At 40.7% G+C, this 19,237-nt stretch overlaps 1 protein-coding gene across 1 annotated transcript in view; it reads left to right on the top strand.

The window, feature by feature from the left end:
- vwa8 (von Willebrand factor A domain containing 8) overlaps nt 1-19,237 on the top strand; it is an 86,481-nt gene that overhangs the window by 23,317 nt on the left and 43,927 nt on the right. The window contains exons 17-30 of the mRNA XM_066686468.1: nt 194-309; nt 463-569; nt 956-1,062; nt 3,549-3,620; nt 5,594-5,670; nt 6,884-6,959; nt 8,242-8,377; nt 8,460-8,579; nt 8,686-8,891; nt 12,412-12,563; nt 13,805-13,913; nt 14,344-14,482; nt 16,086-16,273; nt 18,401-18,523. Coding sequence (XP_066542565.1) covers nt 194-309; nt 463-569; nt 956-1,062; nt 3,549-3,620; nt 5,594-5,670; nt 6,884-6,959; nt 8,242-8,377; nt 8,460-8,579; nt 8,686-8,891; nt 12,412-12,563; nt 13,805-13,913; nt 14,344-14,482; nt 16,086-16,273; nt 18,401-18,523 — 1,728 coding nt within the window. The remainder of the gene's footprint in view (nt 1-193; nt 310-462; nt 570-955; nt 1,063-3,548; nt 3,621-5,593; nt 5,671-6,883; nt 6,960-8,241; nt 8,378-8,459; nt 8,580-8,685; nt 8,892-12,411; nt 12,564-13,804; nt 13,914-14,343; nt 14,483-16,085; nt 16,274-18,400; nt 18,524-19,237) is intronic.

The following is a 19,237-nucleotide window of genomic DNA, read 5'->3' as shown; positions in this document are numbered from 1 at the left end:
GGTGCACTTGACATCATATTTCATCACAATTAAATGTGCTTTAGTCAGCCCTAATAACATCGAGGATGTAACTGTGACAAGCCTTGCTTTACTTTGTAAAGGGTGCTTCAAATTAGTTAATGCCATACTCAACAATGTGTGTTTGTGTGTGTGTGTGTGTGTGTGTGTGTGTCTGTGTGTGTTTCCTATTTAGGCTCAGTCTCTGGCATCCTCGTTGTCCACCAGACAGCTGCTGAGAATCTGTCGCCGCTTGTCTCAGTATCCTGAAGAAAGCATTGCTCATGCTGTAAACAAAGCCTGTTTGTCCAGGTAACTTACGTACGGACTGTATACTCATGTACATAGATATCATGCACCCCATTTTCATCTTACAGTTTAAGTGACTTTGAAAAAGGCAGTGTGTTAAATTCTATGGGAGGCTGCTTCCACAGTCTGAGGCTTGTCTGTGTGGCTTATGTGCAGGTTTCTACCCAGCCTGGCTCACTCCTCTCTGCAGAAGAACTTGGCTGACTGCTCAATAGAGGACCAGTCTGACCCTGCAGCAGCAGAGCTAAAGCAGGACCACACCTGTGAGTTACAATACACGCTGCACACAGTGGGCAGATGAGCACCGGTCACTTTTCAGTGTGACCTTGACAATTTTAGTATTACTCACAACCTTTTAGCCTATGACATTTTCTAAGTGTGTCTACAAGAAATGTGTTCTGGATATTCGATTATAGCTGCGCTGTGCTCTGTCTGGGGAGAGTAGATGGTAGAAATAGATTTTTTGTGTATGTGTCGAAAAGAGGCTACATTTCAAAGTGCTTATCTGAAAGGTCATCGCAGTGGCTGAATGAGCTCCCTTTTTACTCCCTCTCGCCTCATTGTGCTCTCGCTCTCTCTCACTCACTCTCACATTCTCCCTCTTCCCCCCCCCCATCACTGCATCTATCTTTATCTTCTTTCACACCAGGCATGGTAAGAGATGGACTTCTCACCATAGGCAAGGTTTCTGCTCCCGTATACAGCCCCGACGAGAAGATGAAGGTTCCTGATGTGCTCTTTTATGAGAATGCTCAGGTGAGCTCATCAGCAGGCCATTACCAGCACACAGCTTTATCCTGTTCAGCTCCAGCTCTCCAGCAGAGCTCTGAGCAAGGGCTCTTCTCATTATTACATACTATTAAACTGCAAGTGCTGAAATGATTAACTGGTCGACATGATTGAGGCTTCAATGCTGCAATCAAGTTAAAAACCTCCTCCCTTCATTCTGCTGCTAAGCGACCATTCCTGCACATTCGCTAAGAAAAAGCAGGGATACTTTGAACACTTGCCTGTTAATGTAAAAAAGAACAAAATACATTTGTAAAGCTTTTTTTAATATGACATAGGACTGAGCAAATCTTGCAACAGACTCAGAAATTAGCTGTTTAAAAATAATTGATATACAGGAGGTCCTCGGGTTACGTCAGTCCCGAGTTACGATGTTTCGTGGTTACGACAAATCTCCCATTTACTGTATAAAGCCTTGTTTCGACTTAAGTGGTTTTGCGTCGTAAAACTTCGTGTTTGGTGTGTGTGGCGGAACACAGGGACCGAGGAGGATAGGTGTTGATAGGATAAGTGCTTACAGTATGTTATTATGTTTTGACTTACACCGAAAATCGGTTTATGACGCGACGTAGGAACGGATCAACGTCGTAAGTCAAGGACCCCCTGTATATGGTAGCTGTAAGAAGCTGGTAGTTGTCAGTTTCATGTCAGATTTATTTTCAGTGTGAAACTGAAAACTACCTTTCCTTTAAATAACATACCCACATTTCCTTATTGTTTTGGTTTCTGGTAATTAAGGTCATTAAGGACAAAACTGTATGAAATGTGCTAATCTGCTAGTGAGCTATAAGCCCCTGCTGTGAAAACATATTCAGTTGGCTGTGCCATAATTTAACTGACAGCACAGCTGTAGCTTTGTTGATATCCAAAATACTCCAGTATGCTTGTAGTTTTATACATCATATATATTTGTATAAAAAAATAATTTAGCATTGTTACTGAAAACATCAGTCGAGCACTAGGTCTCTAAAATAGGCAAAAATTACATTTTATGGCTATTTTTTTTAATTAAAATTCATTCATTCATCATTCATTCTTTCGTTGTCTGTAAGCGCTTATCCAATTTAGGGTCGCGGTGGGTCCGGAGCCTACCCGGAATCAATGGGCGCAAGGCGGGAACACAACCTGGAGGAGGCACCAGTCCTTTACAGGGCGACGCACACTCACACATTAACACCTACGGACACTTTTGAGTCTCCAATCCACCTACCAACGTGTTTTTAGACCGTGGGAGGAAACCGGAGCACCCGGAGGAAACCTACGTGAACATGACGAGAACTCCACACACAGTCACCCAGACTTAAACCCACAAGCTTAAGGTCCTTAGAGCTGTGTGACTGCGACACTACCTGCTGAGTCTGTGGCACCTCAGCTTATCAGTCCATAGTCTAAAAAGCTGCATTTCTTAATGAAATGGTAAATGGAGAATAACTTTCAGATTATCAATTAAACTGAATACACTTTTCAGTCTTCCTAAAATAAGTTTTCATTTCAAAAATCCATGATACATTTGGTAGTGAGTGAAATTGTCTTTGCTTCTTCAGTCAGTCTGTATTAAAACAAGTTTTAGAATTACACAAATCCATCCCCTGGTTTATATACAGGGTGGAATTTGGCATTTTGTATGGGGTGTCGGCTTGAGCTCTTTGTGATGCCACCCTGCAAGTTCACCAGCAGAGCTGCACCTTCTACAGCCACATCAACATGTTTCAGTCCTCGTGAGGAAGAGGAACGAGGGATGACCCAGATACACCTCCCTCTCTGACACATCTCGCCTGCTGTGCTGTTAGAGGACTCGAAGAAGGCAGATGAGGCGGAGGAGAAAAAGTTCCTCCCTGTCCCACTTCTGAATGACCTGCTTTTTGTCTTTCGAGCATGCCCAGGAAAGAAATAGAGCGCACCACTGAGGCATAAATGAGAACACGGCTCTTAGATTTTGCGGTCTGCTGCTCTGTCCACTTGTTTACTTACCCTCTTTTATAGACCATCTATACTGTGTAGATTATGGGTTCACTGGAATCATGACGTTTTATAATATAACCTGAAAAAACAAGCTGGATACTGGAGTGCTACTTATAATGTGGATGTCATTTTTATGCCTTTTTTCTAATTTGCATTTACATTATTTTTTTATTCATCATTATTTTTTTTAAGGAGGGACTATGCTTTTGGGGGTGCTCAGGTATTTCACACAGAAATGAATAAATAAAAAGCATTTGCACTTTAATGTTGAATTATTCACTCTGATGAGGATTGACTCTGAAGCATAAACCAGGGAAGGGCAATTAAAGTCTGGCACAGTTTGTTGAATTGCTTGCTCAAATAAACCTGATTCCACTCATTAAATTAGGCTGTATTACACACCTCTAGGTCTGGGTTTTCCCACTGCAGTCTAAATAGTGTTGGCAGTCCCCATTCAGTTGTTTTCATTATACCCTCACTTCTCTCCACAGCACATGATGGTTATGGAGGACATGCTGAAAGACTTCCTCTTGGGGGAACACCTGCTGCTGGTGGGCAATCAGGTAAATAAGAGGCTTCAATGTTGAACATAAGGTCAGTCAGTGTGGCCAGTGTTGCATCACAGCGAGCACTGCTCTCTCTAAAAAAAAACCTGAATTTCTGTAGAAGTAATAGTGTAAAATGCAGCTTTACAGTGAAACCTGTCTGACATTCAATGAGTTATAAACTGATTTAAAGAATTTAGTGGAATGTGGAGTATTATATGCACGTATCACAGTTTTACTTTGTAATTGTCCTGTGTAGATTCATCGCTTAACTGATGTGAAAGCTTAACTCTGACTGACCTTTTGAGGAGTTCAAATATTTACGGACATTGTGGGCTGCACTGAGCTTTTGCTGGCAGCAAATACATTTCCACTTTACCTTCATAATCGGTCAGGACCTCCACTGTGGCCTTTGCACCCAGCATTCACTATGCTACCGGTGTTATGACCCTTCAACCAAACACTTTGCGCTCAGTGCCACTGCAGTTAGCGAACAGCGGGATTTTGACAGCAGAGTCATGGACTAAGCTGACTTGGAGTCATGAGATTGTCATGGTTGTTAAGTGTAGAACAGAAGCATATGGACTGAGGGATATGGTGTACTGGGTCTCATCCGGACTCATAGAGACTGGATAGTCACCCACTCTCTGCTATACTTAACACCTCCCGTCCCCAGAGGGAACAATCCGACTAAGGGTGGAAGGAGTGGGCATGTTCACAGATGTCACATTGTCAATGACATGCTATGTAGATTGACACACACACACACACACACACACACACAAACACACATGCAGTATGTAATTTTGAGTGTTTAAACACTGATCTGTTTTTGTACAATTAGACTTTCTATATTAAGGGTTAAGACTGAAATGTTAAATTTTTTACATTGATTTTTTTCTAATTTTTCTAATAAAATTTGACATTTAACATTGAGACAGAGCATGGGCTCTCGAGTGCTGCAGTGTTTCAACATTGCTCTAACATCGGGAAATTGCCGTAGCACAATTTTTCTCGCTATCTGGTTTGCTAGGACGGCCGCACCTGTCTCCATCACACAAGGCGTGGGTGTCTGTTTGCTGATGTGGCAGATCTGGACGTTTGGTAAATTCTTCCAGCGCTCTGAACTGTTCGGTGGCTTTGGGTTTGCTGCAGTTAATGTAAAAATAAAAAATAGAAAACAGAAAATAAAACGCGTATGAACTGCATGTAGACTAATTAGATAAAAGCAACCAGACGCTCATTTGTTGTAAATATGATCAACATTAAAACACCCAACTGGACATGTGGCCAACTATGCTCCTCAGTAAGTCTCAAGCCAGGGTGCTTGCTGTTCTTCTTGGCCAGAATATCAGGGCTGAGATTAATCACACTTTAAGTTGATGTGATAATATTTCTCATAAAAACTGCAATCAGATATTTGCCTTTAGACGTACTATAAATTAATAAATAATAATATAAAAGTGGGTGTCACGGTGGCGCAGCAGGTAGTGTCACAGTCACACAGCTCCAGGGACCTGGAGGTTGTGGGTTTGAGTCCTGCTCCGGGTGACTGTCTGTGAGGAGTTGGTGTGTTCTCCCCGTGTCCGCGTGGGTTTCCTCCGGGTGCTCCGGTTTCCTCCCACAGTCCAAAAAACACACATTGGTAGGTGGATTGGCGACTCAAAAGTGTCTGTAGGTGTGAGTGTGTGAGTGAGTGTGTGTGTGTGTGTGTGTGTGTGTGTGTGTCTGTATGTGTTGCCCTGTGAAGGACTGGCGCCCCCTCCAGGGTGTATTCCCGCCTTGTGCCCAATGATTCCAGGTAGGCTCTGGACCCACCGCGACCCTGAATTGGATAAGGGTTACAGATAATGAATGAATGAATAAAAAAAGTTGTTTGTTGACTCCCAAAGTAACAGATGGTGTCTCACATTTACTTCTGTCACACATTTGATGCTGAGTAACAGTACAATAACAATCACACATTAAATGTATCTCTCATTTGCTGACAGGGTGTGGGAAAAAATAAAATTGTTGACCGATTCCTGCATCTAATGAACCGACCCAGAGAATATCTGCAGCTTCACAGGTATAAAAAAAGACATGTTTTTCTGTTATATATGTATATGTATGTATATATTTATTTACTTGCAGGTTCTTGTTTTAGAGCTAACTCCTGTAACTCCAAAAAGAGTAGTAATTCAGTAATTTAGTCTTATGACCTGTAGATTTTTTACCTACAGAAAATATAGAGGATAGTATCTTCATAGTCAACATTGCCATCTCCCTTTGAAGTAGTGGATGGATATTAAGATTTTGCAAAAGAGATTTTTTGCATTACGTTATGCATCTTCTTTTTTGCTCTTGCTCAGGGCTGCACTGAAAAAAAAAATCTACTTTCCAAGGGTAGAGTGAATTATTTTTGTCCCTTATAAATTAGGACACCTGTCTGTGGGACAGAGGGAATCATAACTCTTAAGCTGCACTGTAGTCTTTGAAGAACTATTAATAGAAGGAAAAACAGCATGAATGTGGGAGTCAGAGACTGGCCAAGCTCCATACCAGAAAAAATGCTAGTAGTTTAGTGAGCTGCAGAACAAAATGTTATTTATATCTCAAGTTAAACTTCTGTTATTTAATGCTTTTTGAACTCAGATTGGCGTATGGAATTTTGTAAAAGTTACTGTGTGGTGTTGTATTCCCCTTTAAGAGACCAAATGTTTGTTGTTTCGAGTGATGTAGCACTTGTTCAATAAGCTGCTTACTTCATCCTGCAGTGCATATTATGATATAAGCTATAAAAACACATATCTGTAGTAATCTGAATTTTAAAGCCTTCCAAATATGTATGGCAAGAAGTTAGAAAATCACCCGCTCATAACTGAACCATCTCTTTCTTCTGTGCTAATCTTTTCCTTTGTCTGTAGCCATATAAAGTTAATGCAGCTCTCTTATCAAAGTTATTTGAAAGTCAGTCTTGTTCTTATGGCCTGGTTGGCTACTACAGGAATCTAATATTAGACCAAAGTAATCACTTTAGGGATTCTCCCTGCCAGTAAGTCTGCTGAGATATGCTTCACATCTGAAACCTACAGAGACAAGTGCACACTGTGTCCATTAATGATTTGGGTCACTTTGTTTTATAAATTTAATGAGACCATGGGAGCAAGCTTTGCAACTTCAACTCCCTGAAGAGAACTCATTGGCTGTGTCATTCCTTTCATTCTGGGATCAATACAGTACGATTACAGATACTAGACATATTGCCTTAGTGGGTGACTCTTTACTCTTGGCTTCTACAGAGACACCACGGTTCAGACACTGACGCTGCAGCCGTCTGTGAGGGATGGGATCATTGTGTATGAGGACTCCCCTCTGGTCAGTTTGTTTTTAAAAGTTATTTTATTATTTAATATTTTTTTATGAATAAAATGCAGACCTTTTAGCACAGTAGTCCAGACTCATCAAAATGTTCTGCTATTCCACAGTGCCCTAATGACATCATTGGATATTGGTTTAAAATGCCTGTCAAATTGAAACCTCTGGGTTATTCAGAAAATTGATTTTATTTTTATTTTTTTTCTGAGAATGTGAATTCAGTGTGGTCTGGTATTTTTGTGTATTCCTACTGTTAAACGTATTACGCCTGTGGTTCGAAGGAAAAGCGAAATAGGTGTTCAACACTTTAACGTCTAAAAGTTTCTTTAATATCATTCATCAAAATCCATCATCTGAAAGTTTCTTTAGGGAACCAAAAGTGGTTGTTCTTTGGCCTCATTCAGAGAACTCTTTTCGTTGACTTTACTTGTATCACACTATATCTGTGGCTGCTGTAACAGCGTAGCTGTTCATAATGCTCATAAATCAAAACCACATTGCTACTTACATTAATATCACAGTTTGGTCTTTGCCAAAGTGCCAGTGTGTGCAAACTTGTTGCCAGCCGCTCCTCAAAGGACGCTCTGATCCAGCTTGAAGGAAACGGTCTTAAAAGATTCATAAGTGAGCTGGGGGACAGTGTGTACTAATACACCAGCCAACTAGTCTCCGAACTCTAAGTGCTGTCTTGTTAGTGAGAGATGGTGGCATTTAGGTGTGCTGTTTGTGATCTGAGGCTGTGGGTGTCCTTTTCAAATGGGTTTTAATGATGACTCTGCACAGTGCAGGTTTGAGGAAGATGAAAAGAAGCCTGTGGCTCTGGGTTTGGTCCCTCAATTAGCATCCAAGGCAGCTCTCTGGGTATTAATAGAGTCAGCTTTGAAGTGCCCATAATACCTTGAATTATATTGATGCTTTATAATGCTCACTGCAGAACAGATAAACACCAGCCGTAAATGACCAGAGATGGGATATAGAAGAAGGTAAATTTGTCTAAATGTAAAAGGTGCTGAAGATCACTTGAATGCGCCTCAGAACAAATTGGGTTTATATAATTAGAGACTTGCCTCAGCATCCCACGTAAGATAACCACACAAGGTCCTTTTAGAACTACTCCGCTACTTTTAAACTGTCCTAGTTTCTCTGTGAGAGTGAAATGTGGGACATTATTCTCTGAGAGAGATTAATAGCTGGCCACCAAACCAGGATATCATGATTATGTGTTAGTGCTATGAAAATGGAACTCTTCTGTCTCTGCTTGACCTTTTGTGGTGATGTGAAGGTTAAAGCTGTAAAGATGGGACACATCCTGGTTATAGATGAAGCTGATAAAGCTCCTACTAATGTCACCTGCATCCTGAAGACTCTGGTGGAGAGTGGAGAGATGATCCTGTCTGATGGGAGAAGAATAGTTTCAGGTGATGGAGTGGGAAGGAGGGCTTATGTAACAATTTATTTTTATAAGTAGGGGCGATAAATGATTCTTTCATTTCTTTTCAGATCCTTTGGAAGCAGTTGAGAGGCCAAATGTGATAGCCATGCACCCAGACTTCCGCATGATTGTTTTAGCTAATCGACCAGGCTTTCCGTTCTTGGGGAATGACTTCTTTGGGGCCCTTGGTGAGATCTCTTACGCTGCTACTTTGCTGTTATATATTATATTATTATATATTACCTACAAATATATCATCTTCTTAAACATTTTTTATTCTGGAATATGTGCTAGGGGACATCTTTAGTTGTCATGCGGTGGACAACCCCAAGCCCCAGGCAGAGTTTTCCATGCTCAAGCAGTATGGGCCAGATGTTCCTGACGCTGTTCTCCAGAAACTGGTGGCAGCGTTTGGAGAAATGCGTTTGATGGCAGACCAAGGAACCATCACCTACCCTTACTCCACTCGAGAGGTGGTTAACATCGTCAAACACCTACAGGTAAATGTCAGTCAGCAGCCTATTCCCCTTGAACTTTGACAACAAGTTTAATATGGACTTCAAAGTTTTCATTACACCAAATGTAGCTGACAAATCCAAGCGTTTGGTGTACAAATTTTCCTTATTTACATGTCTGGAGGTGTTGGGTTAGATTAGCTAACAATTAATGGATGCAGATCACAAAAAACATTTGAAAACAGTCTCTTATCAAAGTCCTGGGTTTAGGATCACAACTCCAACTCATTGTAAATGTATTAAAAGGAGCCCCATCACTCCAGAGAAGGTTGTTTCACTGCTCAACAGTGCTGTGCCCCTCTAGATCAGAAATCACATAAACAGTCTATTTCCAATTATTTATCATTCATTCATTCATTATCTGTAACCACTTATCCAATTCAGGGTCGCGGTGGGTCCAGAGCCTACCTGGAATCATTGGGCGCAAGGCGGTTCAGTCCTTCACAGGGCAACACAGTCACACACACACATTCACTCACACCTACGGGCACTTTTGAGTCGCCAATTCACCTGCATCGTGTGTTTTTGGACTGTGGGAGGAAACCAGAGCACCCGGAGGAAACCCACGCGGACACGGGGAGAACACACCAACTCCTCACAGACAGTCACCCGGAGCGGGAATCGAACCCCCAACCTCCAGGTCCCTGGAGCTGTGTGAATGCAGCACTACCTGCAGCGCCACTGTGCCACCCAATTATTCAATCATTATTTATTTATCATTGATTAGGCATGCAGTCTCCACAATACTGATTGGTTTCATTACTTGTTAGCACCATTAGATTTATGGCTCATGTGCAAAGCTAAAAAAGCAAACTTTAGATGGAAAGCCTATGTCTTCAGCTGCTCTTATTATACCTATTAAATTTGGGATCAAATCATTGCTCTAATACTGACTCCAAAATGTAGGGGATAATATTGAGATGAAATTAACAATGACAGCGGGGGGTTTCCTACTTCTGGATTTTGCAGACTTTGTGGGTATTTCCGTGTTTAAAAATGAATGGGGGGTAAGGGGTTTGTATTATGTATGAGGGGTGAGAATGCATGTGTGTGTGTGTGTGCGTGTGTGTGTATGAACTGCTGGAAGCGGCTGGAGAGCGATAATGTTGAAGAGGACTGCAGGCTGTGACTCCTCACCCACCCACTCATTCACTGAACTGACACATAGAGGCCATGCTGCCATTCTGAACCACCTGTCTGTGAGATTTAAGCGCACACACACACACATATATACACACAGCAATGGCATCCTTCCTTCCTCACCTTCTCTCCACTTTCCTTACTCCCACTTTCCAGACTGACAAGGGTTAGGCTGTCGAGTCTGCTTTTAAATCAAGGAAAACAGGTCGTCAGCTTCTCCTCTTTATTCTCTTCTCCTCCTCTGCCTTCTTCATTTCATTTTTTGTCTATGTTCTCACCCTTATCTTCCCTTCCATCTTTATTGTTTACTTCTCTGTCATTTTAAGGTCTTCTAAATTTTCTTCTTCTTCATATTCATTTTCATCTTCTCCTGCTTTCTATCATCCTCTTCTCTTTTGTCTTCTTTCTCTTCATTTCTTTCTTCATTTTCTTTATCTATTTTCCTTTCCTTCTTCTGTTTTCTTTTTTTTTATTTGCTATCATGCCTGTAAGAGGACCAAATAATAGTGAACCCAAAACCCTGTCATTTCTTGTATATAATTTTGCCCGACAGTAATAACATAAAACAATAAATCAGAAAAGCAGAATATATGCAACAGTTAGTGAAATCATCTGACAGATCTTGCATAATTCAGTTATGCACACAGAGCCTGTTGTCATTCTTTCACATCTCTCAGTCGTGGTTAAGAGTGTTAAGAGGCGAATTGTTCCTTTCTTTACTTTCAGTATTAATCATGTTGTGTTTGAAGAAAGAGACTGTGTGGAAACATGTTCTACTGTGAATTTTAGTAGATTTTGGCTTGAGGGCTATGGACGTATTTCTCTGCTTCTAGAGCCCTATGATGACTCAGCCCAGGTCACTCAACCCCAGATCAATAAGTGTAAAAGCCAGAAAAGTTGTCTTTCCACTTATCGATTGAGTTACTGCAACCGAAGAAACACAGAAAAGTACAGTGGCTTGTAAAAATCTTCCAAATTTGAGTCTTAAGCCAACAAACTTTACCTGAGATTAGAATTGCTGGTTTGAACTGCATGGGGTTAGCACTAATCACTCTTATAGATTCCCAGCGAACATGCTGACTGCACATGCGCTCGAGTCATGTGTCATGTCTTTGGTGGAGATTGATTTGATAGTGAGTATGCAGGATGACCTATTAAGGAAGGGTCCGGTACACTTCGTCCTCCACTGTCGTCAGTAGTGCAGTGGCCTATTTCATGTTTTTAATGCTCTATTTGGTCAGTTATTTTCTAGGCTAGAATTGATAAAGGCTTCTGCATGAGCATGTTGAGCCTGTCGCCATGGTAACAGAGAGGGATATAACTTAGTGTTTGAGTCTGCAGGGGCGGTATTGACAGCCGCAGCCCTTCTTCCTGAGCTTAGTCTCACCAGGGTCTTTCTCATTAGGCATCTGAACTCAACACAGCCCACGAGAACATTGGATCTGCCTTTATCTCCTGTCTCATGTCAGTCTCTGATTGTCTGCAGTTATACAAAACTAGCTGTCATGTTGGGCACTGTCATGTTTGTCTGTATGAATGTTTATAGTGTTATATCTAATACTTCTATATGGTAAATTTGGTCTAATTTTATTTTGCTAAATGTTTATATGAATTTCATAAATATTCCTCATAATACTTCCAATAATTCTGCTCATTTCAGACTTGTTTCTAGCTTTGTTTATTACACTTACTAGTCTATTAACTAATCTGATCATAATGTGAGTGGGAGTGTTTTCAGATGGATGTGAAATACTTTTCTCGTTGCGCACACCATCCACAGAAAAAGTGATGCTGCTTCTTACCAATAATAAGCTATTATAGTCACAATAATCACAAAAAAATGTGTGTTATGATATCCATCCATCATCTGTAACCGCTTATCCAATTTAGGGTCGCGGGGGGTCCAGAGCCTACCTGGAATCATCGGGCGCAAGGCGGGAATACACCCTGGAGGGGACGCCAATCCTTCACAGGGCAACACAGACACACACACATTCACTCACACACTCACACTTTCCAGTCGCCAATCCACCTGCAACGTGTGTTTTTGGACTGTGGGAGGAAACTGGAGTACCCGGAGGAAACCCACGCTGACACGGGGAGAACACACCAACTCCTCACAGACAGTCACCCGGAGTAGGAATCGAACCCACAACCTCCAGGCCCCTGGAGCTGTGTGACTGCGACACTACCTGCTGCGCCACCGTGCCGCCCCGTGTTATGATATGACTTTAGATAAACATTCTTTACTGGACCTCTGACTTATCAGAAACTTTTTGATCTATCATGCCATTACTCTCTCTTTCTCTCTGTCCGACTGGTTAAAAACATGTTGATATCTTTTCTGTGTCCCTGTCTTCTGTAGAAATTTCCAGAAGAGGGCCTCGCTAATGTGGTGAGGAACGTCTTTGACTTTGACTCCTACAACAAGGACATGCGTGAGGTCCTGATTACAGTTCTTCACAAGCATGGCATTCCCATCGGAGCCAAGCCCACCAGCGTCCACCTGGCCAAGGAGTAAGAGCCTCGGCTTCTACTTCTCCCTAACACAGTGTGAAAGGTCTTCACAGAAAGCCACAGCAGAGTCTTTACACATCACATGCAGGATGTTCATTCATTAGCTCCTCACGTCTTGCAAATGATGTGCCGTTCTCTAGAGAAGAGCTACCGTGCAATCCTTAAACAGCCATTAGTGGGCTCTAAACTCAAACTCATACTTGAATAACAGTTTAACTAACTTGCATTTGCTTTGGTCTCTCAAACAAACAAGAATGAGATGATTTTAATATGTCACTTGAATATTGCATTTTAGATGATCTCTTATGATATTTAATTGACTGGTAATTGCATGAACTCTAGAGCACTTTATGGTTCTTCCATGGTATGGTAGTCACTTATATCTTCTGTATCTCTGGAAAATATATGTGAAATGAATTACCTCAGCATTGATATGACTTTTTAAACAATGCATTTTCCTCTTTAACAGTCAGGATCAATTATTAATATTTTTTTGCTCTATAGTGTACATACTGTGCTTTTAATAAAGGAAAATATTTGTTTCTTCTGTCTCATGTTTGTCTTATTTTGAAATTTCTATTTTGAGCATTTTGCAAACTCAAATAACTCTTTAGACAGTATTTTAAACAACAGTGAAGAAACAAATATTTTCTGTTTAATTAAATGTAAAATAAGTTGCCCCTAGTTTATGAACTGATTGAGTTTGAAAGATGTTGAGCTTGTTTCCTTTTCGAAATATTACCATTATTCTTCAAACTTCTATCAAGTAAAATATTATAATTTATACATACACTGTTTGTGTCTGAGGGGAATCAAACTTCATTCCACCTGCATGAGCTCAAGCATGACAGTGTAATGCTTTCTAGGCAACAAGAGATTAGGAAGTGAACAGATGTGCACTGAACAAGTCGAGCAGAAGCTCATAAACAGCATGTTGGCCAATGTCTCAGCACAGAGGGAAGGAAATGAAAAACACTTCATTAAAATGAAGCCATTGTGCAATTGGGTTCTTCTAGATCCTTTCATTAACATCCAACTTTATTTACACCCTCTTTTTGGTAGTTGTTTGATAGCAAGCAGTTGTTTTGACTGAAGAAGAGTTCATTTTGTGGGTTGGGAAATGTGCTTGGACAAATCTGTACAAACAAGTGATGAGTAAATATTGCTGAAAAGTACAGCAGGCTTCAAATTGTTGAATCTTTTGAAATCCTTATTTCATCTTATTATTCTTCATCTCCAAGGTTGCCATTGCCAGACTGCAAAATGGCTGGGTACTGGAGCATTAACCAGAGCGGCAGTGCACGACGAAAACTGCTTTGTCCTACTGAGTCCCATCGTATTGATATTAAGGTATTGCACAAAGAACTTCTAGCGCAATGATCTACCCGTACCTCTACACTGTAGTTCACTGTTCAAGTCAATAGAACAATAGGAAATGTGCAAAATGACTTGAAAGTAAAACAGTAATACAGTCACTGTTAAGTGTCTGTATAAAGTGTAGTCATGGAATACTCCATAGAATGGGTGCTGAAGTAGAAGAAAATTACTGATTGCTCTTTATAACTTTTATTAAAAGTGAACATTTTTGTCATAATGATAACAAGGATATTTTGGTCTCTTCCCCACAAAAACACCACTCATATTTGTTTGTGTCACTCGTCAGATAAGTAACAAGGTGTGTTTGAGCAGGGTAGGGGCTTTTCCCAGGACCGGAGCTTAAAAGTCATTTTTTTGAGTATGCTCTGCTGTTAATGTAATATAGATGCACGGTTCTCTCCAGGGCCCGGTGTTTTTACGAGTGCAGAGTTACCCACTGCAGAGGCATGAATCCAGAGCCATGAGCTTCACTGAGGAACATGCCCACTGGCAAATCCCCATGAGTGAGGTCAACATCATCTGTGATGTCACCACTGCGAATGGTAGGTGACAGGAATGTAAAAAAAATCAACATGGTGTTAGACTCAAGGTGATAGTTCAATTGCTTTGATTTTTTAAACTCATTTTCATTTCAAGCCAAATATTGCATGCACTAGGGTTGTGGTAATACACAAATCTTCAGGTTTTATATGATTTTTTTTGATACAAGGTGAAGATTTAATAGCAGTGGTATGATGTTACAGAATTGTAATATGAAGTGCACAGGTTTTTTTTTTGTAGTTTTCCAGTAGATCTTTCTTTACTGCTTTTTAACACAATAAATAATAAAAAAAGATTCCTTTGATGCATTAAAGGTGACTTCCCTGGAAGAAGATCAGTATGTCATAAATATGTAGCCGTTATAAATTTCCCACTGATTCATTTTAGATTTCTTTTGTTGTGCTCTTAGAATTCCTTTTTTTCCCCAAAATCTGGTAAAATAATATTTGCCACTTCTCTAACCTCACAACCATTTGAATAAATTATGAGCTTTTACTTTAATGCCTTTTATGGGAATTTTTACAATTTATTTTACTAATTGCCCTGTGCTATGACTCTGTATTTAGATATAAAGCTGATTATGGAGATAAGCACCATTTTCTCATAATTCTGGAGTGTGATGGGCGATTATGAGCACAAATTAATATCATGATTAATTGTACATTTTACCATAATTGGGATTAATGAACAATTATTTTTGTTTTTGTATTTTTGACCCTCGTAGTGCAGTGACAAGGCTTGTACTGTAAATATGTGCTAGTATTAAATCTGCGATATTTTTTGTAATGTTGCTGGGAGCATTGTTTATATTTGGCATGTGGTTGTGCTTTGGTCACTTTGTTCAGTGTCATCTTAATTATTGTCACAGCATATCCAAACCACAGACGCTCTGTTATTCTTTGGTACGAGCTGCTCAAGTTGCTCGGTCGGCCTCTGCTTTTAGGTTCTCCACCATGTTGCAGATAGGGGCAGAATCACATGGTAGTGTGGTATTAATGGAACAGTACATGAACACATCCCGAGGCATGGTGGGGACATAACAGAGTTTAAAAAAAAGGAAAATAAAATTGATATAATCAATATAGACAAGATTATGTCAGTTATATGTTCTGAATGATTAATTATTGATTAATTGCCCAGCCCTTGTGCCACTCTAACTCAAGGCCCTGTTGTTCCCAGGGTCCTCACTCTGTTTCTCTTGGTACTACTTACTTTTGTGAGCCTAAAAAAATCTGGAGCTCATATTGTAAACCTGTACTCTGTACTCTCCATTACAGTTAAATCTACACTAGTTTAGGTTACTAGTCAGAGACCAGGATTCATTGTGTCTGGGTGGTTTCCTCACACAGGCTAAAACACATGTCGGTAGGTAGACTGGCTACTCAAATGAATCCATAGATGTGAGTGAATGTTTGAGGGAATGATGCCCAGGGTGTGTACCCAGGCTCCGGACCCACTGTGATCTTGGACAGATTGAAGCTGTTACAGAGAATGAATGAAAGAATGTATTCAAGATGAACCACTGTGAGATCAGAGATTTAGAATGAAATTTAGAACTGTTCTTACTGTACCACATTTCCAGGCTGTTGATTGGTTGTGTTGCAGATGTGATTTATGTGGCCACCTGTAATCCGGTGACGATGTACTCCATGCAAGAGAAAGCTGACACACTGCACTGTATCGAGCTGTATGACGTCTTCCCTCGCACCATCAGTGGAGTGTGGCAGCCCTTCATCACTGTGGCGGCACTGGGCAGTCCACTCCAGGGCCAGGTGGTGCTTCATGAGGAACAGGTGTGTGTGTATGTCACATGACTCCTGTTATAACACACTCTCATACACAGCAAAAGCCCTGAGCCACAAAGGGAAAGTGTCTCAAATTGTTTATCTTTGGCTCCTAAGCTGTGCAAATTCTTTATCAAGTTTTTTATCAAGAGAATCCAGATTCATCAAGATTGTATGTTTTTGTTAATTTAATGAAGGATTTATCAGCTGAAGAAAGTATTGGGTAGTAGCTGGAAATACTGGACATTTCAGAGAGGAGGTTTTGAAATGATTAAGCTTTAAAAAGTATTAGAGTATGTTTTTTATGTCTATTTTTAATTGTTTATTTACATTATGTACCAAAAGTTTATTGTCCCATAGTTTTTTTATAAATGTGATTCATGTTTTATTGATTTGTATTTGGAGGTTATCTGTGGAAATTAAAGAGTGGAAATAATTAGGAAGCTCCAGCTCAGAGCCACTTTAGGAGATTTGTATCCGTTTTCCACTGTTTGGCTTGTGAATGAAATCGCTGTCTGTCTTTTAATGTGCTTGTTTATCCCTTGTCTGAAAATAGTCATATCCCTTGCAGGTGTCCCACAGCACCTAACCGCACTTGACATGCCTAATAAGGTACCAGAGCTGCAAAGCAAGAAGGAAACAAATAAAATCTGAATTTACATCCACATACACAGCTGCTGCCTATTAACGTCATGGGGAAGAGGAAACCTCTAAAAATACCTTTTCTGAAAAAAGTCTGTCCATGCGTAAGACAGAGAGAACTATGTATTAGTTTTGCCCAAAAATATGGAATTCCAGACATCACGAGGCAGGGTTGCAAAGGGGTCGTGGCTCTCCCAGTGGAGCAGAAACAAAGCCTGAATGGAACAGTTCGGCCTGTAGTCCTGACAGCTCTCTTTAGCCAAATCCACCATTTATCTAGCCCTGACGCAAGCCTGCTATTCTTAGCTCAGGCAGTGTGCACTGTAAGTGAAGCAGGCCATAAGGAACCCATTAGGGCCCAAAAGCAGGGAGGCCGGGGCTAAGCCGCTTCACTTGCCTTTCCCATAAAAGTAAATTGAAGATTAAGCAGATGCGTCATGAATGAAGACCGGCCAGGCCAAGAGGACGCTCCATATCTCCAGCACGACTGGCAGCAGTGTCCAGATCACAAGTTTCATCTGCCAGAAGTTGAAACTTACAAAGGCTTGGCTGCCTGTTAGAATAACACAGGCCTGTGCTGCTGCTCTGTATTTAGATATGAAGCTGATTATGGAGATAAGTGCCATTTGCTCAGTTTTTCTCATAAATCTGGAGTGTGCCACGCTAACAACTCAAGGCCCTGTCGTCCCCGTGTTCCCCCTCTAGCTTTTACAGTATCTCTCTTAGTACAGCGTGATTTTTTGAGCCTAAAATGATGCTCCAAATCTGGTGCTTATTCTGTAGTCTCCACAGGCCAACCTTTATCATTACATTTGCAGTGTTAACAACTACTACAACAGGCAAACAAACAGATAATGTATATTTAGTTGATTACACAGAATTCTCCTGTTTGAGCTTTCTGTTTTCTACTTCTCCTGAACCTCTGTTGCACTCTGGGCTCTTGGCTGGTCCGACCATTTTGAAGGCAGCAGCAGCTTCATTGTTTTCACATTTTTTTTTGGTTCATTTTTTTTTTAATTCTTGACAGCTACACACTCTTAGATTCTGAATGGTCTTCTCTCAGTGGAAGGAATGACTGAGGTTTCTTGTTGTTTAGAGTTAGAATCACTTTATTGGCTACTGTGCTTGCACACAGAGGAAATTATATTCTACATTTAACCCAATCCATGCATTAAAACACATTTACACACACACTAGTGAACACTAGAGGACAGAGAGCACACATGCCCGGAGCAGTGGGCATTTAGGCATTTTGCTCAAGGGCACTTCAGTCATGACCTGCTGGCTTTGGGGATGCAGGGCTGTTAATAATCCGTTTTTAGAGTTTGTGTAAACCTATTTTTTAATGATTCCTTTTCAGTTTCCCTTTTCTTATTTAAGAGAATTGTCTCATACCTAATATCCTCAGGAATATTACCTGTGCTTAATATAAATAAGAGAGGAATTGAATGGGTTCACTGAACTGTGGTCTAATGCTTATTGTCCTTTCTGTAGAGTAACACAGTCTTGCACTTGGACCTAATGACTGGCGCGGTGAGAAGACTAGTCTTGTCTCCTGGTAAAGAGGACGATCCTGTGCGTAAAACCTCCAACTGGTGGAATAATAAAGACAGTCAGGTATGAGCTTATTAAACCATGCCAGGTCTTTGTATGTGCTGGTATGTGTGTATGAATTTGAGGCTGTGGTTAATACACAGGGTTGATGATTGAAAACAATAAAAATGTAAGATGAGTAGAGAACATTTATTCATTGCAGTGGATGAGGAAAAATTAGCCAAGCCTTTTATTATGAGTTATATTATTCAAAAATAACATTCATATAGGCGCGGCATGGTGGTGCAGCAGGTAGTGTCTCAGTCACACAGCTCCAGGGACCTGGAGGTTGTGGGTTCAAGTCCCACTCCGGGTGACTGTCTGTGAGGACTTTGGTGTGTTCTCCCTGTGTCTGCGTGGGTTTCCTCCGGGTGCTCTGGTTTCCTCCCACAGTCCAAAAACACATGTTGGTAGGTGGATTGGTGACTCAAAAAGTGTCCATAGGTGTGAGTGCATGACTGGCACCTCCTCCCGGGTATGGTTCTCCCTTGCGCCCAGTGATTCCAAGTAGGCTCCGGACCCACTGTGACACTGAATTGGATGAGTGGTTACAGACAATGGATGAACGAACATTCACATAGCTAATGCTTAAAATAGTTTAGATATCCTCTGCCTTTTAACTCACCAGCTATTCATATAATCACACCACAGATTCTCTACATGTAATTATCTGAGCATTAACATAGCACTCCTTAGAGCTGTTAAAACTCTTTATCAGTTTAAAAATAAAAGTTAAAA

Source organism: Hoplias malabaricus, chromosome 12 (assembly GCF_029633855.1).
Source record: "Hoplias malabaricus isolate fHopMal1 chromosome 12, fHopMal1.hap1, whole genome shotgun sequence".
Taxonomy (NCBI): Eukaryota; Metazoa; Chordata; class Actinopteri; order Characiformes; family Erythrinidae; genus Hoplias; species Hoplias malabaricus.
This window is presented reverse-complemented; position numbering and strand designations above follow the sequence as displayed.